The sequence below is a fragment of the Anser brachyrhynchus genome (genome assembly GCF_964034855.1).
Source record: "Anser brachyrhynchus genome assembly, chromosome: 16".
Classification (NCBI taxonomy): domain Eukaryota; kingdom Metazoa; phylum Chordata; class Aves; order Anseriformes; family Anatidae; genus Anser; species Anser brachyrhynchus.
In genome coordinates this window covers 2491900-2516737 of record NC_137734.1, presented here as the reverse complement: position 1 = coordinate 2516737, position 24838 = coordinate 2491900, and the positions used below count along the sequence as shown (strand labels likewise).

The following is a 24838-nucleotide window of genomic DNA, read 5'->3' as shown; positions in this document are numbered from 1 at the left end:
ACCCATGAGGGTTCTCCAGGCCACGGAGCAGCCCTCTGCCTGCGGCAGGGTGATGGGGTGGCCCCAATTTGCCCCCCCCAGCCACCAGCACGCAGCCGCCCACCAGTGTTCCCTGCTGAATTCACAGGCAGACTGAAAAGGCTGAAGGGCACAAAAACCCAGTCTCGTTTTCAGCTTGAATTCAGCAGTTGGAAGAGCTCGTGGGCATGCACAGAAGGAATTTGTAGAAATTCCTACTGGTTCGTGGTAGGTGCAAGCTCAGGCGATGCCACTCTCCCCTTCCCGGGCACTCCTCGGGTGCTCAGAACAGGACCCCACGTCCCCAGGACTGGTGGCACTACCGGGGCTGTCCTGGAGCTGGGGTCCGGGCATCGCGGTGTGGGAGCAGGATATTGAGCATGCAGAGCCCGGGGGGGACGGATGGGTTACCCGGGCTCTCAGCCTCCTCTGCAGTCCCTACAGAAAGATGCGGTCCCTTCTGTGCAAATAATCCGCTCCCCTAAAGGCAACTGATTATTTCCAGATTACTGTCAGTCCCAGCATGAGTCTCTGACACCGGTTTCATCGGTTAAAAGGCCAAACACCGACCCAGGCTAACACAGCCCTGCGGGCTCCTAGGGTTGACACCGGCTCCCACGGGCAGCAGTGGTTGGTGCCACCCCAGGCTGGGGGAGCAGGGGCCCAATGAGTCAACCAAAGGCATCCTCCAGTGCGTACAAAAGCCTTAATCACACCCCTGAGCAGAGCTATTAGTGTCGTGTGTATCTCAGACAGACATATACATACACTGATATATAGAGATATATACGCACAGATATACATACACATTACAAAGTAGCCCAGTCCAGCATTCACCCAATGTAACGGCCACGGTCCTGCTGGGTTCATTAGGGTCGAGGACAAACCACAGCTGAGGACCTTTGAAAGAGGTTCCTCCCATTCCCTATAGAACTTAACTCATGCTGGACAAAGTAATCTGACTTTTAGCTTCCTAGTTCCCTGGAATCCTTCTGTTTCTTTTTTTTTTTTTTTTTTTCTGAAATGAATGTATTACTGTGATCATCTGGTTCGTTAATTTTTAGCTTTTTGCCCAGTCATATTTTGGAAAACACGAGAGGAACAAATCTGGTCATGGATGCCTTCAGATGTGTACCAAACCATCTGGGAAGGAGCATCTGGAGCACACATTTCATACAGGAGCCTCCGTAGCCCTGGCTAACCATCCGTTTGCCTTTTTGACATTACAATCAGAAGACAAAATAAACAGAGACAAGATGCCACAGTAAATTTTCAGCCCGATTAGCATATGAGTAACCAAAACCCCGTCAGCCTCTCCGAATTGCTCACTTAGTGCAGCAGGCGGCTGCTCCTCCCGGCCGATGCACAGCACCGGGTGGATGCAGCGCCCAAAGTGACTGCCAACAGGGGAGGTTCCGTAAGCAGTTTTTAAAAGCGGGAGGAAAATAGGAAGGGTGAAGGGGTCCGTAGCAAAATGCCAGCATCTTTTCTGCTCATGGCAGCCTGGGCTCCACGTCATGGGAGCTGAGCTCCTGTCCCCCCGGAGCAGGTCAGCACACGGCTGCCCAGCATTCGGTCAGAGATGGATGCAGACAAGCTTGCGGTGGGAAACAAAACAGAGATGACAGAGAAAAGTCATAACCTGTCTCCCAGACAGGCTGCCCCAGTGTACGCCAAGACCCAACCAAAGGCCACCGGAGTCATTCCAGGTGACCCCGAGCCTCCGCCACGCTAACCCGGTCACCTCCCGGTGTCCTCCCAGCCCAGGCAGCAGCTCTCCCAGTGCTGCCTCGACAGAAATCAGCACAGCCACAGCAGCATTGGAGTCAGAGGGCAGCATCGTTGCTGACACAGAGGCAAGACCCTATGGGCTGGCAGGGCATTGGGGATGTTCCCGAATCGGACGAGGCAATGCTTGTTCTGCACAGCGTGTTCCCACGAGCCAGGCCAGCATCTCTGTTCTGACTTCAAATATAGTAAGAATCAGCATAGCAGAAAAGCCATTTCTGTTCTGTTTGCTGTAAGGACTTTGCAGGGTGTCTGCTGTGGATATAGGAAATCAGCCACTCCCTACGCATAGGCACAATCGGAGGAAGATGCAGCTATGCCCAGATGAGAGAATATACATTTCACCACTTTAGTGAAATGGAAAGTGGTAAATCCTTCACTGGCCAAAGCAGTAATAGCATGGTGCTGGGGTCTGCAAGGAGAGATGACTCAACCCGAGGAGTTTCCTATATGAAACGGTCACCACGTGAAACAGACCATGGCTGGGTCATACCCTGTCGGGTGGGCTGGCAAAGAGGGTGAGTTTTCTTCTAAACGGGCAGGATGACACACTGAGCATCACTGTGAGGCTGCTGGAAATCAAAGCAGGTGGGACTGTAAAAGATTCAGAGACTTATTCAGGAAAATAGCTGGCCTGGGCCCCCTATTTATACAGGGACCTGAATATAAGGACCTCTGTGAAAAATGCTTTCCTGAGGTCTGAGACATTATCAGAAACAAATGGGCAGCAGGAGCAGGTAGAAGTGAGGTTGTCCTAATGAAGCACAGAAGGAAAGAGCTTTGGCTTTGCTCTGTCAGCTGAACTGAACAATCTGGAAAGTCCTCTATGGTCACATATACGGCAGCCACAGACCTCAGCTTAAGCACTCCTGGATCCAGGTTTAGCATCTTACAAGGGAGGGCAACAGCACCCATCGGTGTCACCAGAGACAAATGCAGGAGCAGGAAAGCAGCGTTTGGAAATGACCCTGATGAAGAAGCTATACATAGTAAGAAATACTCTGAAAAAAGGGCAGTGAAAGGTTATTTTTACTTCTTTCTGTGACAGAAGATTAAGAAAGCAATTTTGAAAATGAACAGGAAAAACCTGCAACTTCTGTGAAGAAATATTCCATCTAACCTATTGTACTCAGTGCTGAAAATGAACCCTGTGAGGCAGGGCAGAGATAAAAAGGGAAATGCCCGCAGAAGTAAGACCAGTGCCTGAGACTGCAGGGACGCAGGCTGGTGTGACCCTAGGAGGGACCATCCGTTCCCAGATGTCTCCAGCTATGGAGCTGATCGGGTTGAAGAGAGATTTCTTCTCACTGCAGTCATGTGGCTGCAAGAAACGTGGATTTACCCTTTGATGCAGCCAGTGTATGCACTGGCTGAGATGAGGCAGCAAAGCAGCCAGACCCTTGGGTTAAAATTCTGTCCCTCCTGATGCCAAGGGCGAGTGGCCAAGATTTCAGCCTCGCTCTGCTCCCAGAGAACACCTCCTTGTTTTAATAAAGCTGGATGGAGGCTGCCTTCACTCTCACTGCACTAGCAGACACCCCAAATAAGAAAAAAAAATAAAAATTCTGGCTAGTTGAAACATGATCTTGGTGATTTGATTTATTTGGCAGGGAGTGGATGGAGTGCTATGGAGGTTCTGCTTGCAAAGAAAAGCTCAAATGAAAGACAGAAAAAAGAATAGGGTGTGGGGAAGGAAGGGAAGGAGGAGGGAAACAAGGAAGGAAGGATGAAATTTCTTTCCTTTAGTTGGCACTGTATCTGCCCAGACATCTTTGGTTGGATTTTGTGCTAGGAAAAAATTAGTTTCTGTCCTCTGATAAGCTAAAATGCACAGCAGAAAGTTACATCTGCAAAATGCCGGGTTGTAGTTACGCTTCTGAAACACATATTCAGTATCTGTAATATTTAAGCTGTAAGCTAAGTTTTGAGATATGAGATGGAAGATCTGAAAGCCAAGCAGATGACCTCCACAGATCATCAGTTTTGTGACTTGTTTCCTAAGAGGAAAAAAAAAAAAAAAAGAAAAAAAAAAAGAGATTGAATGCCAGAATTGCTTCTTGAAAGAAGTGGGAAAATAAAGGAAAACCTCCAGAATTAAATAGTTCTAGTAGGACAAAAAATATCCCTGAAGTATCCCAAACTCCTGACCCGTCGCTTTCCCTGGGACATGTGAATAGACAAAGCTCTCCCTGAGGTCAGATTCGTGGCTGCTCTGGGAAGGTGCTTGCCACATCTCAGAGGCGCCCAGCCGAGCACGCTCTGCACGTGGACTCAAAGACAGGGCAGGGGCTGTGCTTCACCCGCAGGCTGGGAGGCCAAAGGGACGGGCAGGGCGGCGTGTCTCTGCCACCCAACGTGGTGCTGTGTCAGAGAGCCCTTCTGTGCCGTGCAGCCAGAGGGTTCGGGAGCTGCCATCTCGGTGGGGTGGTGATGGCTTCATGCTCCCACATCCCCTCCACCGGGCACAGCGCTGGGTGCTGGGGACACAGGCAAGGCATCACCCACTCCCTGAGCCTGCTTTAAACTGTTTCAGCTACAACTCCAGCAGCAACAGAAAAGAAAAGCAGCATAAACCAGAGCCTTGCTGTCGCCCCGGATAAAGGTCTGCCAGCTCTCCCCGTGCTGCCCACCGCTGTCCCTCTCCCCCTACAACCTCGCTATCCTCGTAGCCACAGCCCCAGGCAGACTGGAAGGAAGATATGATTTAAGGTCCAGCGTTACACGTAGGTACATTGGACTGCCACAGCACAGAAAAAGCACGTCAATACCTAGAATGCTTCCCTCGATGGCGCCACGACATGGTACACACACGCACACACGTACATAGAGATCTACGGGTAATGCATGGGGATGGCGTGCTGGCAGTGATACAGACCTTGGCGATGGTTCGGGCTGCTGCTCTTTCCTTTAAACAGAAGCAATAGTACATTAGCATGGTGTCAGGTGGCAACAGATGTTGCTGCTTCACTGTTAAAACATAACGAAAAGACAATACCAAACAATACAACTAAGTGGAAGTTGTGGACAGAAGAGAGGGAAAGGAGCGCTTAATTCCTGGAGTTTCTGGCCTGGACAGGAGATCACTGGAGACTCACACAACCTCAGAGAAGACACATACAATGCACAGGGCTGAAGAGTTGATCCCAACCCACCCTTGTGCCTACACAGGACTGAGACACCTCACGGCTGTGTGATTTGTGTGAGCACAGGAGGACTTCTGTGGGCTCAGAGAGTGGCCCCTTCCTTTGGAAATGCATGGCCTTGAGTGGTTTCTGCACGTGGGGAAGGATTTGAACATCTCCTGTGACCCTGGGGTATCTGTTTATCCTTCCCGGCCATCAGGACAGAGCTAATGCCAGACCTGCTGATGCACAGCATCGCTCCCGGTGCTAATGCATAGTACTGGGGGGTGTTGGTGGGAAGGCGTACAGACACCTGACCCCAGGCCCTGGCACCCCTAGCATCCTTTCTGCCTCCAAAGCTTTTGGCAGATACTTTGCCAAAGTAGTCGGCAAAGGCACTGTGGAGTGAGTGGGGAGCCACAATTTTTACAATCATTCTCCTACTGAGATCCCGAACCACCTGATTGTCCTGAAAAATCATCACCTGCAAAAGGATAGACATAGCACCACAAGCCAACATAAGGCCACATTAAAAAAAAAAAAAACCCTTTTACTGACCAGGCAGCTTAATGGCATTTCACTGCAGCAATGAGGAAAACTTGTTATGCTTTCAACTATTCACACCTTCACAGTAGGAAACTGCAAAAAACAGCCCTGAACCAGCCTTGCCCTTGCAACTCCAGAAGAGAGGGAACAGATTGTGTGTCTCAGCACAGAAAAGTCTGCTTCCTCTGGCACCTGGCACAGACTGTCTCTGGTGGGGACAAACTGGACTGCAAGAAGAGCTGGGCAGGAGGAGCTCGACTGCCTCGCAGCGTGATGCTTTACAAGCCCTGGTCCTGCATTCACCCTGAGCTTAGACCCCCGAGATCTGCACAGACCCCAAGCCCTGTCCCTTCTGCTGAAGGCAGCAGCCTGTAGAGACTAAAAAACGCCCCCCTGCCCTCTGCTCTGTGCTCAGCCCAGCTTCAAAGCCCGGCCCCAGGCACTAGCTTAGATACTCACGCTTTAAAGTTTGCCATCAGACCCATGGGCCTCCAGATCTCTGTGCCCTGGAGGGACACGCAGCCCTGGGGCAGGTCCCGTCCCAGCCCAGCAGCCCTGCTGCAGCAAGGCCAGAATCTCTGCTTTGTCCCCAGGGGTCTACAACTCCCCTTTCACCAAACGGGTACCCTGGCTTGCTTGAACCACAAGAAATGAGCCTTCCTGAGTACTTGTTTAAGCTGCAGGATGCCTTGCCTTCCGGGGCAGTAATTTATACCTCACCACAGCAAATTTAGCAAAAATGAGGTGATGCTTCTGGCTGACATTGATTGATATCCCCCCACAGAGATGATGTGTGACCAGCAGAGAGCATGGGGCATGGCTGCGGTGGCTGTTTTGCCACATGGACACGTCAGGCTTGGCCTGATGGATTCACAGTGCAGGTCTGGAAACCAAGATGGTTTCCCAGAGGATGCTCACAGCAGCGCTGCGTGTTTGACCCACCGCCACAATGTGCTGTGTTCCAACTCGGTGGGATCTGTGATTTTTTAACCTGGTTATGAAGCCATAGGAAATCAGGACATGCTGTATGGGCTGGGGCAAGAGACTATGAGGGTGTCCCTTTTCTTTTTCTCACCACTAACATCTTGCCTCCTCTCAGGGGGAGGTGAGGAAAGGTTGGAGGGAACAGGGAATGAATTAGCACATCGTGGGCTTGAGTCTCCTCTGAGCGTGGTGAAGAACAGAAAGGTCAGAGGAAAACTAGGAACACTACCTTGATCTGAAACTCTGAAAATACAACTTTGCATTTTCAGCCAAGCACTGTAACATTACTCCAGAGACAAATTAGGCTGAAGAAATGCATGTGCAGCATGGAAGAGGGATAGGGAGGAGGTCGCTGAACAACCCATGGGGATCAGCTGCCAAAACCTCTCACATCTTCAAGGTTGTCAATATGCAAAAGGCAGGAAGGGGGAAAAAAAAAAAAAAGAGGAAGGAAAAAAAAAAAAAGGTAGTGAAGCGTGAGCTTTCCAAGCTCTCCTAACTCTGCTGCTAACCTGAACGTTAGTCCCGATTTGCTCTTCAGGTTCCTCAGGAGCTCCAGCTGGTTCAGAGGCGGGATGAGTCTAGAGGGAGAGAAGAAAGGTGGTTAATATTCAGGCAGAGCTGATTTCAGAGCCTCCCACCTTGGAAGTTTTGCCCGCTGCCCCATCCTTTCAACTAGAAACAGCTTTGTGCCACCGACTGCAACTGGGGACAGCTGGGGAAGGGTGGAGGGGGTTTGCCTGCTGCTTCCAGCAGTGCCCTGCAACGGAGAGGTGAGGAAGAGAGAGAGGGACAGCAAGAGAGAGAGAGAAACTTGTCTGCTGCACCGGGCTCTTAACCTCCCAAAGAGGCTGCCAGGGTCTCTGAGCAGCACCGCGGTGTTTTGGCAGGAGAGCTGTTTTACTGCCTGTGGGCAGTGGTTTGTTTGGAGGTCAGTGCTTTGGCTGTGTATCAGGTGGAGAGAGGCTCCAGTGCTGGGGGCAGATGAGAAAACTCAACCCTGCTGCTCTCGGGAGCAGGGAGATGGATGAGAGGGAGCAGTCTGAGGGGCAGAGGAGACAGGGACCTGAGGCCAGGAGCACCCCAGGAGAAAAGGCAGTGTGCTCTGGGTGAAGATTAGCTGGTTCCCTGCTGTCTGTGTCAGGTTTTGCCCCAAAAAAGAGGCATAATCACATATTATTGCCATCTGGATCTGTGAGGAACGCGGGGTTTCTTTTCTTTTTCATTAAAAAGAGACTGACAATGGAAATCCTGGTGAACAATTAAAACAATCAAAATAAAAACAATTTACTACACTGTTTTTCTTTTCCTTATCTTGTGTTGAAAGCCACTAAATTAACTCCCTTTTCCACCTTTGCTTTCTTTGGTTCAGAAGAGGAAGCCTAACTGCACAGAGCAGAGGGCGTGCTGCGGCCTTCAGGCCTGAGGAGCCTGGGGCTTGCTCCATAAACATTTTGCATTGAAATATCCTTAGTCAGGCCCCAGCTGGGAGCGATGTGAGCTGGAGGTGTTGGGGAAGGATGGAGAACACTGCACATGGCGGGGAAGAGCAGCACCGACTTAAGAGCTTGCTCGGGGACTTTGCATTTGGGGTCGAGGCCTATGGGGCCCAGCCCACGGCTTGTTGCAAGTTCCTTTCTGTGCCACCAGCATGCCAATGTCAAAGTGCTGAAGTGCCACACATCATGACTTGGTCCAGGGGATGCGAAGTCAGCAGAGCTGTTGCCTCTGGTTGTGCTTGGGACAGGCGAGCAGGAGGATGGGATGCAGGCTGGAGGGGGTGCTGTGTGGCTGGGGTGATGGCCTAAAGGGCCACAACTCCCAGGTAAGGTCTGCTTCTGTCTGCTGGAAAATAAGCTACGCTGGTTTTAATGAAAGCAAGGAGGGTCTACTCAAACTGCCCCAAAACCACAGCTGAGGACTGGAAGGAAAGGTTTGCAAGCGCTTGCACTCCCCTCGCAGACTGGTCTTGGCTGTGGTGCTGTAAGAAATGGGGCTGTTGCTAACCATAAAATAAAGGCAAGGATATTTATACCCACATTTTTCCAGCCATTAAGATGCAGTTTTACAGTTTTCTTCTAACTGAAAAAAAGCAACTGGAAAAGCCTTTCCTCTGCATGCGCAAAGCACATACTCAAAATGCAGTTGTTCAGCAGAACAGCTTCGGTGTTCACAAAATTGAGGCAATCAAAAAAATTTCCAACCCTAAGTATGGAGAAAAGAATAAAAATAGGCTTGAAAATTTTGGCTCAGCTCCCCAGTCCAGCTCTGTTCACTTCCACCCAGAGAAGAGCACATCCTGATCCGATGAATTAATGATCCTCTTCACTCGAGACGCCAGGAAGAAGCTGACCTTGGTGCACTGGTGCAGTGTGCGAGTGCTGGGCTGTCACCTCCATTCAAACCCACCACAGGGCTTGCAGCTTCATTCCAAGATGGGAGAAGGTGGTACATAAAATCATGCACAAAGTGCATGAAGGGGACACAACTATTTTTTTCAGGGAGTTAATTTCCCAGAGAAGTCCATGCGCAGCAGAACACAGGACAGCAGCCCTACTTTCTCCAGCTGGGATCACAAATACAGGACTCCGATGCAACTCAGAGCTCAAGACCTCATTAGCTCACTAGGCTGAAGGATTCAGGATCCCAGATGGGTCTTTTCTTTGCATAAGCCCATAACATGAAGTCTGCACTGTGCTGAAGGTGACAAGGTCTCAGGCCACCACAGAAGCTTCTATGCAAAGGTGATGACACACAAGCAAACATGGAAATTCCCTGTTTCTGCAGTAAGGTGGTGGGCATGAGAGATGTGTGATGGAAAAAAGAATGCTTTACTGAAAATATGGTTATTAAAGAAGTGTGTTAATTCAGCCACACACTTGACCTAAAATTTAATCTGAACCGAGCACCCAGTCTAACCTGCCATTACAAGAGCAGCTTGGAAAACTGCTATTGTATTGCATTAATTCACCAGAACCTCAAAGAAAAGACTGTTAACTAAGGGCTCTGCAAGGCACTTTAGCTGAGCCTTGCTGTAACACGCTGGACAGAGCGCATCCTGCACTGGTGTGCACACACGCAGGGACAGGTGGAGCAGGTGTCATCGTGTCCTCAAAAGGCAAGGAGAAAGAACCTCCAGCTGGGGCGGCTCACGTTTTCTCTCTCTCCTCCCAGTCCGTGTGTCAGTTGTTAGCAAGGGAAGCAAGTTTCGGTTAAAGGGGAGCTAGGTGAGAAGATCTGCACACCACAGGAGCACACACAGTTCATGCTACCCACCAGAGCACATCTGCATCGCCGGCTGCTGCAGGGGACTCAGCGGTACCTATAGCTGCTTCCCATCACCCACCCCAGAACCGCACAGAGAAACACCACACTAACTCCAGTTATAGGCTCGCCCAGCCAAAGGGAAGGCGAATTTGCTATCCCTGGTAGCACAGATAACGTTCAAGCATTTGGGGACAGTGGGGATATCATGCCTCCGGCCAGGACATCATCAAAACCCCACAACACAAAGAGGGCAGCAGCACACAACAGTGCGCAGGAGCAAACACAGACACACACACAACACGCACACAGAGACGATGATGATTTTTTTGAACAGCCCCAGTATGAGCGATTAAGCAGAGGGTGACAAGGAGATGGATACTGGGATGGGAACTAAAATGAGTCTCCATGCTGTGCTGGAGTTCCTATGAGGAGCCAGTTATTACCCTCACCATGACTTTATGTCTCCAGCCTAAGCTATTCTTCATAACTGGGAACATTTATGAAGCTTATAAAATATTTTAATGTAAGAACTGGAATGGAAGAGTTGTGGTTTTATTTTCCTTTCAGCAGTAGAAAAATGCCCAATTCTCAAAGCAGGCTGCTGTTCTGCACAACATAGCATGCATTCATAATCTTATACTTGCAATCACTGATGCAATTTGCTATAAATTAAGCACACAGACAAAGCGGTAAGTACGATTTACTAAGGTGGTAAAACTTGCATCTGTGAAAACTGGAACCAGGTTTGGAAATCAGGCACTAAATCACATCAGCCTTAACGGTGTTAATGCATCCAGTGAAGATTTAAACTGCTCTAGGAACAGAGCTTGGCCCACAGTCTTGAAGATGTGGAATTAATGGCTTGCATTTATTCCACATCTTCAAATATTGACTTTACTACACCTTCAGATATCTACTACCTCATATAAAATATGCCTATCATTTGATATACTCTTTTCTGCAGAACCTGAGATAATGTTATTTGTAATAAATCTTACCCAGCCATTTACACGTCTTTTCGATTGGACAGATCCCCAAAAAGTTAAGTCTCAGAAGGAACACCTGGGACTAATAACTGCTTGGCTCTGGGTCTCAGAAGGAAAAACTAAAACAATAATCCTGCTGAGGTGGAACATCCCTTTTTCAAACCTCAGACTGGATTACTGGGGGAAATCCTGAGCGATCATTTCAGTTAGCATACTCGACCTGCATTCAGTCTCTCCCTCCTCCTCAAGAGCAGGCACGGCCACTGCTGTGATTTTATTCTGCACTACCACTGATGTGTCCCACGGTGCCACCACAACCTTTCACAAAAACAAAGGCAGCAGGTGTGGTGTTACCTGGTGGGCACAGCTCCTACAGCATGAAGTGAGATAAATGGTACACCGATGGATGGGAAAAGAAGGTTGGGGGAAGAGGAACACGCTTGAGTGATGGAAGAAGGGAAATAGAAGTATGAACAGGGAAGGTTTCTTGTTAAGCGTTGTTATGATTTGGAGGAGGTTGGTAAGACCATCAAGAAATCATCCTTTAAAAAAAAGCAAGCTTATCAAGCACTCTCGCATTCTCCTTCCTTAAATCGACATTTTGGCAGACAGTTTCCCAACACTTGTGTGTACCAATAGCTAAAATGTGCATGGAGGTGCATGAAGTTAGTTTGCAGGCAGCAGGATGGGGAGCCTGGTTTGCACTTTCACTCATTCCTTTGAAAAAAACTGATCTTCAGAGGTTTCTGGTTTCGTTTTTTTTTAATTAAAAAGGGCTTTGCATGTTACAGTCCCAAACGAAGAACAAGGAGTGACATGACACACAGCTTCAGTCACATGCACTTCATACCTGGAGGCACCGTACGTTTGCGTTTGCGTGCTTTTCAAGTGTTTTCACCAAAGAAAACCAAAGGGACAAGAGAAAGAAATATAGGTTCGGAGGGGAGGGGGGGATGGGAGTGGAGGGGAGAAAAGAAACAGAATAAAGAAAATTAGCATATGAACGAAGAGTATCCCCTGGTGCAGATGCGCTGGGACCAGGCGTGCAGGTGGGCACTGAGCGTGGGCTGAGCTCGCTCCCCACTGCAGCCCTCGCGCCGCTGTCACCCTTGGGCACAGGCTGCTGGCACCTTGCTCTGAAAGCAGATGGACACCACAGGGCAAGGAAAATATGGGGGCCTCCGAGACCTTTTGGGAAGCATCCACAGCCCTCAGTCCCATCAGCCAGGGTCTCCTTGGGCCAGACGGATGACTCCAATGTCATATTCCAGTAGCTTTTTTCCAGTGAAAACCAATATATCAACAGAGCTAAGATCAAGGCCTTATTCTCACAAGTGATAACAAAGAGCAGATTCTTTCCTGAGCAAATCCAGTGGCTGATGTGTATCAGGTTAAAATGTGCAGGGGCGCCAAGCTGTGCGTGCACCACGAGCCCAAAGGGAACCTGCATACACAGGAGCCGCACGCACGTTGCGGGTTTGCTTCTACCACGTTTTGAGTTGAAAGATCCAATCTGAGCTTCTCTCGGAGACCACCATATTTTCCCCAGAGGAGTGAGACCAGCTCTACCGCAGTGATCTGAGTGATGTTCTGTGGAGACGTGAACTCCTCCAGGGCACGTGCACCCATTTTGGGATACCAAGCAGCCAGTCTTTTCAGAGGTGCCTTGGGAAGACAAGTTCAAGTCACAGGGCTCCTTCCAAGAGGAATAAGCAGCCCGATGTTGAGCAGAAAAGGTGCCGAGACAGCGGTGACTGCAGCTCACCTCCAGCAGCTGGGAGGGAGAGGGGAGCACCGTGTCCCTCCTATCCACACCCCAAGCACGGCGTGCGCCCCAGCTGCATGTCAGCAGCCATCACCTTAACCCGGTGTGGGGCTCACGGCTGTCAGCGCACACCAGCTGGCTTAGGGAAGAGGGTAGGAAGGGTAAATGGACAGTGTGAGAGAGATGGAAGCGGCAGCCAGAACATACAGTTACCCCCTTTTTTTTAATTAGGAGAAAAATATTTCCAGTTAATTTAGCATCCAAAATGGACTCAAAAGATATTCACTCCTTTCTTGGTTAAAAAAAAATAAAAAATGGCTAATAGCTGAAGCCGTCAGTGCAGCTGGGGCTCACCCTCCTGGGTGTCATTCCTGTTGCCTGTGCACAGACAGGAATTGGGGTTTGGGGATGAAGCTGAGAGCAGAGAAACCCCTGCTCAGGAAGTGCAGGACGCACTCATTCTTGGGCAAAAGGGTGTCCCTGTATGTCTGGCCACGTGGTAAGTTCAATCTTTCAGAGAGCAATAACACCTGACAAAGCCCACCGAAGCCAACCCTGGCGCTTTGAGCTTTGCAGTGGACTTTGGGCCAGGCTCTGACCCTCGTCCTCTCCAGCAGCTGACCTCAAGCAGCGCCCCGAACGGAGGGCGAGGAGGTCAGACACCGAGAGGGAGAGTTGGATGAGTGGGCTTAATGCTATTGGGAAACAATTGGGTTCTGTTTCGTTGGGTGGTTGGGATTGTTTTTTTGTTTGCTTTTTTTCTTAAAGCAAAATCTTGAAGTCAGTTCATAAATCTCTTTAGGGAAAAAAACAACCGATCAGACACACACTGGGAATGAATCCAATGAAAACTTACTGACCACGACAATGTGACTTCCAACAGGCTTTTAAGATGGATTAACAGACTGGCCGCTGCGTTTGAAATATGGGCTAATGCTTACCCTGGGAAATGTATGCACATCGTCTGCTGGAGGGCTAAAAGGCACCGCACAGATAAAACACAGAGGGGATTTTGAGTCACACCCGCACTGGCACAACCTGGTGCTGGACAACAGCTCCGCACCGCAAGGAGTAGGGGCCACAAGGAGCCCCATCACACCCCCCAAAAAGACTATGAAGCTGCAGGAATATCTAACCAACATTGCCAACTCCTGTGCAAACCCAGAGAGATCCGGGCAGCCCCCCAAAACACACCAGAAAGGGATGCACAGCCCTGCCCGGGCTGCAGCACGGTGTGAAGTGGAAAATGAAGGGCCACGTTTTGCTTTGTAGCATCTGGGGAAAACCCCTCGATGCTGCTGACCCTGCGAACATTCCCTTATCCATCAGACTCTGAACTCCCAAGCCCCTGCTCTAACCTGGGTCCTTTCCATTGATGGAGCTGCCTGGGTACAACAACAAGTTCCCCCCCCTTGAAGGAAGCAGGACGGATGCTGGTAAAACACTGCGGTGCTTTATCAGCATCATCCGTCACGGCGCTGCTGCCCTTCCCTACTCACGTCAACACTTGGTGATGGATAAATGAAATGCAAGAAATGGGAAAACGCTCACTGAATCCTGATTTGGTTTTTCTCCTCTTAGAGAAAAAAAGGAAAAGGAAAGGAAAGGGGGACCGAGGCCAGATGCGCCTGGGCAGCCCAGAGGGACAGGAGTGTGCTGAAAGGCAGAAGGACCATTAGAGACCGGCTGGAGCAGCAGGGAGAGCCCGAGCGGGCGCGAGGAGCTGCACACAGGGCGAGGAGAAGATTACCTACGGTCCAGGGCAGCTTGGGAGTCTTCACACCTGGGCACGGCAACTGTCACAACCCAACGCAACTACCCCCGGGCGTGGAGAAATAAGGGTGAAAAGAAGAGCACGTACACACACACAGAGACGGAAAGAAAAAAAAATAACAGGGAAATTAAAATCGAGTCAAAAAGAAACACAAAACAAAACAAAGAAAAAAAAACTCCGAAAGAAAAAGCATATACCAGCTCTTAGGAGCTCTTGAAATCAATTTTTAAAAAACTTAAGTAAATAAATAAACCAAACCGTATATCCAGATAACGAAAAATAAACATGGAGACAGCGGCGTGACGAGGCGGGCAGCGCGAGGAGGAGGTACCTGTACATGGGGACGGTGACGGTGCGCTCGTAGTACTGCCAGGTGGAGTGCAGGTCCGTCCGGGACAGGTTGGTGGCGTAAAACCTCCAAGCCGCCTGCGGGGGAGATGGGTGGGATGCAGGATGTGGGCACAGCTGGAGGTGCCCTCGGTTTGATAAACCTCAGCCAGCACTGATTTCGCCCCTTGTCTGTGGGATGGGTCCAACATTTTGCCCTCTCCTTGATTTGACATATGAGAAATCTGGGGTGCTACCACGACACAGCTGATCCCAAAATGCTGTGGGTACCGGGCACTCGCTGTCAGGAGGAGGTCGGGTACCAAACACGTGCTGCTGCACATTAGGAAGTTAAAAAAATGTGAAGGGAAGAGCAGGGGAATGTAAAATGACTCTCATTTCAAATCTCCGAGATAGACACCAAGGCCAGCCTTCTGTGCAGACATCTGTTATCATGAAGAAAATGCTCCCAATTGTAACTTTATATCAGTATAAATATTCTCTTTAAAAAAAAAATAAAAAAATGGTGAAAACAGACTGTCCTAGTGTGTTTGTCTCACTGCACTGGGCTGGATTTCGTTCCTTTTCTCCCCCAGATTGCCTACCACATATGCTATTTTCCCATGGCTGACTTCCTGGCATTTATCCCCAGACAAGACCAGCCACCAGCTGCTGTCTCACACCTTACACACACGGCCCCATTTTTCTCCTCCCCTGCTTCTAAACATCCATTAAGACCCCAAAATCAGGAATATACAACCTGTCTATGGTCCTAACCTGAATCAGGCCCGCTGCTGGGTTCCGCCTCTTCTCGAAGTGTTTTTGCCGATGCTGCTCTTGAACCTTCAGAGCAAACCCTGAGCCTAAAATGCCCTGGGGAAAAGGATGAAAATTTGCAGTTAGTGGAGCATTAGGTAAGCTCTAACCCAGAAGTTGCAGCCAGCTTTCCCTCCAAAGGCTTGTTTTGTCTCGTTTTTTTTGCTTCAGATGTATGGGGAAAGGAAGGAGCAGCCCTAATCTGAGGCATCCCCAAAAGGGAACTTTGCTGGTGCTGGCTGAAACGACTGCATTTACCAAACCACCTCCAGCCAGCTGACAGAATATGAAAAAGCCACACCATGCTGGCAAATTATCCTCATCGGGAAAAATCAGATCCGTGCAACACACTGAAACGCACTGCGAAAGGGACAGGGGTAATTTGCTGAAATGGCACAGCCACCCCTAGGAACAGCAGCAGAAATATGGTTTCACTTCAGTAAACATTTCCCATCTCATTTGTGCAGAACCGCATCCAGATTTTCCATCTCATTTGCTCGTAGGCACGGTGCCTGCGCTGTGGCTATTCAGATGGGGTTTCCCCTCTGCTCCCTTCTCTGTTTGACTCAGAAACAGCAGCTGGGAGTTTTTGGGGTACATTAAGCTATGGGATGGAGCCGTTGGGTTGCCAGCAGCCCCAGAAGAAGAGCTCAGCCCCCTCGCAGTCACCACTGCAGCCTCTACTCACAGCCGGGAGGGCGAAGAAGGAGACGCCGATGAGGGTGAAGGTCGCCGCCAGCAGCCGCCCGTTCCAGGTCTGGGGGTACTTGTCCCCGTAGCCGATGGTGGTGAGGGTGATCTGGGGAAGGAGACCACCCCTCAAGTCACACAGCTCTTTACTGAGCATAAAGCAATGCCACCAAAATTCCCCGATAACAGAGCGGATGGTCCCCGTGCACCCCGGGGACCCCAGACCCCCAGACCCCGGACGTCTCGGCAGACAGCAGAGTTATTTGCATGCATAAAGAGCTGGTGCTGTTTATTCCTCTTCTTCCCAGCAGTGTTTATTAGCCAGCCTACCCTTCCAATTTAAAAACAGCACATTAGCCAACGGGATGAAGTATGGCTGCTTCCTACAACCTAATTTAGGGATATTTTCCCTCTCCTTGGTGTTATTGTAATGCACCAAGAGATGCTGGCAAGCTGGTGTGTGTGTGTTTTGGGGAAGGAGCTGAGAGACGTGGTGGAGACAAAGAATCCCCTGAGGTTCAAACTGCAGGAAAAGGTGATTTTTCTGCTTCACAAATGGAAAATTCCAGGCATCCCTTCAGGTTGTGGAAAGGATTTGGAGAGCCTGAGACCCACAGGATAAAGCAGGGAGGGACGGCCTGATGAGGGACATCTTTTTGGAGATTTCTGCCCAAAGGACCCCGAGGGTCCCCATCCCATAGACAGAGCTGTCCCCAGGGATTGGCAGAGCCCCTGCATCGTGCTGATATGCCGTTGCAAACCTCATGCGTTTAACTTGGAGCAAAATCACTTGCAAACAAATGGAAGTACGATCCCAAAGCACTGTTTAATGGGACCCACTAAAAGCCCTATCAATTAGATGCCATTTTGACAAAGCGTTTAGTAAAATGCATCTGTGTGGCTATTCCGTACTGAAACACCGAGTTGAAGCAATGTTCTCTCCTTAATCGCTGCAAAGTTGGGGTTTAAATTTTTATAGTTTATGTAAACAACTACGAGGATTTGGAACCACTGAGGTGAGACCAGGAGACAACCTCTGAATGTGAAATTTGACTTTTTTTGTCCTTCTCTTAGCATCTGTCTATACTGGACCTGTGAGCTGGACAATGACAAAACCAGTTCATTTTAATGAAGCTGAAATTTCACCCTAAGACAGTCAGGAGCGACACAATTTGGTGTATTTCCATGTCCTAAAATAAGGAATATAAGGAATGTACTCCCCTGCAAGAGGCTCTCCCAGCCTAGGAAGCAGGGACAGATCTGCACGTGGCTTTCCCCAGCCTGAGCTCTGATCCGGGCTGTCAATTTTCCCTCATTGTTTATTTTCTAGTTATGTCAAATTGGGCTTTGTTTTTATTTTCTGTCACAACCAAGGGGCTTGAAAAGCAATTTACTGCCTTAACAGTGTTTCTTTCCCTTTGTCGAAAGAGAGGAGCTGCTTGATCAGCCGATTCCTCCCCAAGCCTGTTACTGGGGTTTGATCAGATCTGGGATTTTCATTACATGCTTTGTAATCAAGGCCAAACTAGCACTGCAGTGTCAGAGCAGAAGAACAATAATGCAAGAAGATTAGAACGTCATTAATTCTCTTTGTTAATCGGGTAATCCAATAATTCCCATGCGTACACAGAGCAAACTAAGAGTATTGCCCTTTCCTCTTTTGTCAGCAAAGATTTGAAAAGGGAGCGCTTTCAGCACTCAAGTCTTTCTGGTACTTAGGCCGCATTAATTTTATAAAATATAGCCCGGTGCGTTTAACAGCACGCTGCCCAAGCACGATTATAAATAATGAAAAGGCAGCAATATTGTATTTCTCAAAATGATGATAGAAGCCCCCAGTAGCATGGGGTCTTTATTAGATCTGCTTCTACTGTCACGCCGGAGCTGAGGCCTGTGGCTGAGAAGCGTGCGAGTTCCCTCCTGCCTTGCAACTCCGGCTAATTCAAGAAACGCGATCCCATAGCATTTTCTACCAGCTTTATTTAAGGAATTTAGCTAAATGGAGTAGCCTGAAGCCATTTAATAAAAATGTTAACTAAGCAGCCTGTAAGTCGATTCCTCACATAAGTGATAGAAGATGGAGGGTTAATGGACATTTTATTTTAATAACCAGCAACTGCTCTATGAAAATTACTTACCAGACCCCACCAGAGTGCATCTGCGTATGTATCAAAGTGCTCATTTTCTCCTTTCTCGGCCAAGTATACCAGGAAAGAGGCCAGAATGAGGCACAGGAAGCCAATATACCAGGCAGTAATCAGCTCCTGCAAGATCATTAAGGGACAGAATAGAATAATTGCAATCCTGGTGTGCATCTCCGAAAGCCGAGTTACTTGCTTGCGGTTGGCCTCAGAGCTGAACTTTCTCTGCATTTGTGTGTGTCTAGGCTTTGGCTGGAGATCTGAAGCGCCAGTTTTTAATGTAGTGCAGAAAGGAGAGGTCTGAGATGGGACCACGTGCTGGTGGTGGCCCTGCAGCGCACACGGGGTGACCCCCATCCTGAAGGCCCCATCATCTAAACACACTCAGCAAAAGGAGAAGGAAAAGGCGCATTCGTTGCTCCATTATTTAAAGATGTGGAACAGAAATGAGGAGAAAAAAAATGATTTCCCCAGACCACACCAAGAAGCAGGCATAAAACTGAAATGTGAGCCCCAAATCTCTGGGGACTCTGCATAGCGCACATCCCTTCTGCTACCTGGGAGGAGCTGCAAGGCTCTGCTCTAATAATATCCCCCAGTTCCAGGGAAGTTTTAATTTATAATTCACAGGATTGAAAATTTTCGGATGAAATTAATACAAGGGTGGACAAAAGAGACCCACAGATTCCCTGTGACTTTTACAAAGTTTTGGATAACCTATCTAAGCTTTTCAAGAGAAAAAAGTGCAGAAAACAGGAGAAACGTCATAAATCCATCAGGAGAAAACAAAAAAGAATCCTCAACACCAGGGATCAGTTCTGTGGTTGGTACGTGGCCTCACGTTGGGCAGAGGAACCCGGCACTATAACTGTGCCTGCTGGAGGCTGCTGCTTGCAGGGCATGCTTTCAGAAGTACATCCTCTTTGAAGTGGGCATCCTAGACAAAGCACTTGCAACACCTGCGCTTAACAAGGCTGCTGGCTAATTGCTAACTGTTTGAAATGAGATAAATGTGCAGATGGCCACCACGCTCAAGATATTCCTTGCAAACACCTATGCAGACCTCGTGCGTTGCTCTCCACATCACCGCATGGCGTCCTCCCAACCTCCCAAGCCTGGGAGATGTTTGGGATGGAGAACCAAACCGAGGCGGTATCCCTGGCGGGGGAAATGTGAAGAACGGCAGTATCCTTGCTCACCTTGCTGTGTGCGTAGACCACGGAGCCCAGCAGCTTCCAGGTGCCGCCGCGCCGGTCCATGCGGATCATGCGCAGGATCTGCAGGAACCTCAAACTCCTGAGCGCCGAGGTGGCAAAGACGTTCCCTTGGGACCCCGCCGCCAGCACGGCGATGGACGCGATCAGCACCATGATGTCTGCAGGAACAGAGGGCATCCAAAGCTGAAGAAGCGCTGCTGAGCCACTACCAGATGGGGTGGCATGCATCTACTGCTGCTGGCAGCAGAAGTTTGTGCATGAACGTGGCACTTTATGAGTTGTGTCTTGTGCTAGAAGGGCACAGCAGAAATCTTAATCTGGACAAAAAGAGCAACTGCACACCTGATGCAACCATTCTAGTTTTCTTCTCCACAGTCATCCTTCCCATAGAAAATACCTCCAATACTGCACGACTGCATTTTGATATGGTTCAGGGCTAAACTGGGCTAAGTCCTTGCAAGGTACGTGCCTTTTTTATTTTTATTTTATATATTTTATATTAACGCAGCTGCCTGTTACCCTGCGCTGTCCAGAGATGTGAACTCCCATCTAAACAGGGAATGAGAATCCCCAGGTTCACCACAACGATCCTAGGGTGCTCACAGAAAGTCCAAGAAAGAGGCCAAGAAAAGAAGCCTTGCTCTACATATCCCAAACCCAAGGATCCCGAAAGCCTCCCTCTATTAATTAAATCTCGCAATTCCCTTGTGGGGCAGCTCAACAGCAAAAGGGAAGGCAAAGTGAGACAGGGAGAGTTGCAATGACTTGGGAGTGACTTGATGTGGGGTTGGACACCTGCCATGGGACGCCAGCTCCTACACTCAGCTTCTCCTGGCTAAATCCCCTCCCTACCCTGCACTGACGGCTGTGGGCAGCTGTTGGTGATGCTTGGGGTACCAGGGCAATGGGATGGCTCCCAGCTCTGCAGAAAATAGGGCAGCCTCATGTACAATAAGAACAAACACAGCTGCGAAGTAGGACTTTTGCCTTCACACTCTTTCCCTTCTCCAAGTGACCATGAAGCAGCTGAAGATCAATCCCCAAAACACAACCAAGAAATTGGAGCATTGTGCAAGCAAGCTCTTGTAAAAGCCATTTTAGTTCAGGAAATCCCATGCAGGACTTACCGATGACGCAGAAAGGCTTGCGGGCAAATTTTAACCTCCCCCTCCAGCCCCGGTACCGGCAGCAGCAGCCAGCCGCCCAGATCCTTACAAAGTACTCGACCCCAAACACCACGATGGTGACGATTTCCTGCAGAGAGGACAATGCCATTAGCCTAGAAAGAAGTGTGGTGAAGAACATGCTCCAGAATTAATGACAAAACCACAGCCCGAACCCTGCAGACCCCAGGAATGATAACGCAGATCTGCCTGCACCAGGACCATTACATGGAGAGCCCAGCTTGGAAAGATGGTCAGTTTTTTTCTGCTGGATTTTCCCTTGACAATTCCTTGGGAGTGGGGGTGATACAGGCTGAACACCTCAAAAAGTACAAAAAAATAAGGAAAAATTTTAAGATTTCAGGAAGAGGTTTTTTTTTTTTTTCTCCATTTCCTATTTCTTAGCTGTGGGTCCCAATAGATGCTGGCTCGCAAGTGACACTAAGTTCTTGCCTAAGTTAAAAATTCCCAACCTAATTTTTTGTTGTTGTTTTTGACTTTGTTTTAATGCGCTATGGACCACTTCATTTGCAAATCCCAACTTACCAGAATATAAAGGGCCCCTTCCGAGCTGTTCTGGTACTCATCGATGGTTGAAAAGACAGACAGCACCAGGCAGGAGAAAACTAGTAGGAAACTACAGAACACAAAAATAAAAAATAATAATAATTAAAAAAAAAAAAGAGAGAGAGGGAGAGAGAGAATGTCAGTCTTCTGAGAAGGAATTTTTTTGCACTTGGTTAAACTGGTCCAGAGAGCATTTTTGGATGTTTTCCTATAGGAGTATTTACCACGCTGCTACAATGCTGTCCCTCCTTGCAAGGAGGCTTCTCGCTGGCTCTGGAGTGACAAGAGGTGACAGTAACGAGGCCACCCAGGCCTCTCACAACCGGGGCTGGGACACCACTGCCTGCACTGAGCTCTGCAGATCGGTCGCAGGTCTCGTGCTTGGGCAGCGGGGGAGAACCGAGGTGCAAAGACAACGCAAAGTCCCTCATTCTGTGAGCTAGAAGGACTGTGTGGGAGGACCTGCTGGACTGGTCCCAGTTTGGCCAGTACCGACCCAGTTCCCCTTCCAGCACAGGACTGCGATAACCTCTGAGATCGTTCCCCCATCGTGTCAGCTCGTACTGCAGCCTGCTTTCAACAAGCACAAGACAAGCAGGGAAGAACTCTCTTCTTTTTTATTTTCTACTTTTTTTCTTTTTTTTTTTCCTTTTAACTCTTTACTGCCCAGAAAGGCTGGCATCCTTCCAGATTTAATTCAGCTGGGAGCTTTCCTAGCACCTCTTGCCCAAAGATTACCCAAAACCCAAGGATTTAACAGACGTGAACATCAAATAAAATGCACTTAAGCTCCCACTGACGTGCTGCAAGCCCAGTGCCACCCCGGGCTGTCCCAGCAGCAGCCCCAGCAGTGCCACCCCCCGTCCCCGCCACCATTCCCAGCTCTGTCCCCACCGAGCTGCCCATGCCACAAAAAATAATTAAATAAAAATAAAAAATAAAAAGCAGCGGATGAGTGACAGGAGCTCGACCCTCTTCTGACGTTTGATGCCCAGCTCCGCAGCTACGGAGGTGTCCTGGCATCTGCTCACAGCCAGAGAAGGCTTCCACCAGCCCACGCTGCCCACTGCTTACTCAAACAAAAAGAAGGGAAATTAATTTCCTGACAATCGATTTGCTGATACAACGAAGTAGGCCAGCGCAGGGAGGAGCTAAGAGCTGCATTCTTTAAAAGCGTTAAATAATTCATCTGTCTGGCTTTGTCTCACATTCCTACAAACTGAATTTCAAGTATTTATAAGGCACGGTTCAGCTGGTGGGCACAGCTCCTTCATATAAAGAAAAGGAGTTTCACACCACCAGGTCATGCTTGTGGCTTTGCAATGGCCATTAACATCATGGTAACGAGTGAAAGCAGGGGGATTTGCAGTATTTATTCCAACCACAGGCAAGACTAAAACAGGGAGGGAAGGGACAGACCTTCAGAGCCATCTCCACGAGGGCTGAGCTTCATCAGCACCAAGCCCCATTCAGCACAGACCAGGTAAGGAAATTCCCTGATTTCTCCCTGCAGATTTCCTCTGCTCCGGTCTGGTACTTGGGGACTTGAAACAACCCCCAGAGTGTAAGGAAATGTCCCTTGCAATCCCACTCCTGACGGCCCCTGATGTCGTCTGTCTCACCCAGGGAGGTTTTTGTAGACTCTGCTGGTACAAAGGGAAGGAGCTGCAATTGGGTCAGGCAGCCCCGCTCTCGGGCTGGCCCAGATTTTGTTGCAAACTCCTACGCTGGGGTGAGAAACAAAAGAATAATCAATGAAAGAAGAAAGAGAAGAGGAAAATAAAAATACATCGTGGAAAAGGATAGAGGGAAAAGGAAAACCCTACATATTCTGCCTGAAGAAGTAGGACATTGTGGATGTATTTTTGTGACCGAACGCCACAATAAAATGCCCAGGGAGGTGCTGAAAGTGAAGTGCTGATATCAGCACTTCAGCCTTGCACACCCTGGTTTGCTAAGGTGGGCCAGCAGCTCCCCCATCCCACGCACTTTGCCTCAGGCCCGGTGGGGATGTTCGGCCAGCAGGTAAGGAACCGTCCTGCCACCAAGGGATGCAGGCACTGGTTCATCACAGGGTGAGCTGCACAAGCATCCCAAAATAGCTCCGTGGTGATGCACAGCTGCTCTGCTCCACCCTACGGTCCACACACCTCTAGGACACTTTAAAAGAGGACCAAGAAAATGAAATATTTTTGCAAGGAAACTGAAATTGTGCGGTTGGAGTCTGCATGTAGCTGCATCCACGCCAGTGGTGGGGCTCATCCTCTGAGCCCCCGTGGAGGGCAGGCAGCGAGGCACAGGAAGGCTGACTGCTTTAATTTCACCTAATCCGCCCAGACAGCACAGGAAAAGGGCTCCAGATAATAACGGATAGCTAGTGAAAGGGAAACAGGCCAATAAATAGCGTAGAGGTTGGGATGAATCTAATTTTTTTAGCTACATATCTAATCAAAGCAAATTATGTCTGCAGCCTGACTCTGGGTAATGTTAATGTGCAATAAGGAACGTTAATTATGTCCCGCCTAATGATTTCCACGTTAAAGATGCCAATTCTGCTTAGAGCTTTGGAGGAGACAATGTCCTCCTCCCGAGCAGACGGGAGCTGGGCCCTGCACGGCTGGGGCTGGCTCCGAGCTCCCCGGGGGGAGCTGATGGGGACGGCACCTCGTGGCCCCGCGCCTCCTCACCCACCACCCAGACCTCACGCCTGGTGCCTCCACCTTTAAGCTCAGCCAAGATTCAGCTGAGAAAATCTCGCTGCTAATAGCGATAAAGTCTTCCAAAGTCTGGCTTCGCATCCAAAGGTTTGACTTAGAACAGCCGTGGCAAACTTCTTGCGACTTATAAATCCTGGCACAAAATCTGCACATCGATTTCATAGCCGCTGCATGTCATGCTAGCAATAGAAAAAGAAATGAGTGATCTCAAAAAAAATAAATAAAATAAACCATTTAAAATGATTTGAAACAGGATTTTTTTTCACCCCTTTCTCATAAAAGTAGGACCAAATCCCTGTAAGGCTTTTCAGATTAATCACCTTATTTTCCTTCCAAAAGGAAGCTCCTCAAAGAAAGCCCCTTGGAATCTACACACTCATTTACATCAGATTTAAAAACAATCAAAAAAAATACATTTATTCCTGAAATACTTGTGTTGAGGAAGCATTTGCTGACATGCAGGGACTTTGAGCTGCCTCTGGTGGAGCACCAGCAGAATAAATCAGCAGCAGCTGGATTCCTGGACACGAGGGGATGGGTAGGACACAAGGAAGCAGCACAAGTGACGGTGTCTGTAACATGCTTCGCTGCCTTCCCCTGGAAGTGGGAAAATAATTAATGATTTGTTTAATTAGAAGGAGCGAAGCTGGAAGGGAGGGAGTATTTTACTACAGGCAGCTGAAGGCCGCACAATAGAAAATAATTTAAAACATTTAAAAGACTCTAAAATGACTTTGGGGACGTAAACGAGGCATTGATAATTGTGCTAAAATAAAACCAAAATGCTCGTGGGCAATCCGCCTGTAATCCCAGCAATCCATTTGCTGTGGTCTCTGCAAAACGCAGGCTTTCAAGGGTCTAAAAGCGGTGTAAATCAGAGGCCACGAAATGCAGCAGTGACAGTAAACCAAGGTGAAAAGACTGAGGATAAACAGAGTCCGTAAAACGAC

General features: G+C 48.9%; 1 protein-coding gene across 10 annotated transcripts in view; it reads right to left on the bottom strand.

Annotated features, from left to right (window-relative positions):
• KCNQ2 (potassium voltage-gated channel subfamily Q member 2) overlaps positions 1-24838 on the bottom strand; it is a 71290-nt gene that overhangs the window by 29339 nt on the left and 17113 nt on the right. For 3 of the 10 annotated variants that reach the window (XM_080558010.1, XM_080558011.1, XM_080558014.1), the window contains exons 2-11: positions 21151-21241; positions 20569-20695; positions 19424-19599; positions 18222-18347; positions 16082-16192; positions 15355-15450; positions 14582-14676; positions 11562-11591; positions 6971-7039; positions 4682-4711 (exon numbers count right to left, since the gene is read on the bottom strand). In XM_080558010.1, coding sequence (XP_080414136.1) covers positions 4682-4711; positions 6971-7039; positions 11562-11591; positions 14582-14676; positions 15355-15450; positions 16082-16192; positions 18222-18347; positions 19424-19599; positions 20569-20695; positions 21151-21241 — 951 coding nt within the window. Of the gene's footprint in view, positions 1-4681; positions 4712-6970; positions 7040-11561; positions 11592-14226; positions 14292-14581; positions 14677-15354; positions 15451-16081; positions 16193-18221; positions 18348-19423; positions 19600-20568; positions 20696-21150; positions 21242-24838 lie in introns of those variants that run through there. The other 7 variants (XM_080558009.1, XM_080558012.1, XM_080558016.1 and 4 more) reach the window with 4 other exon arrangements.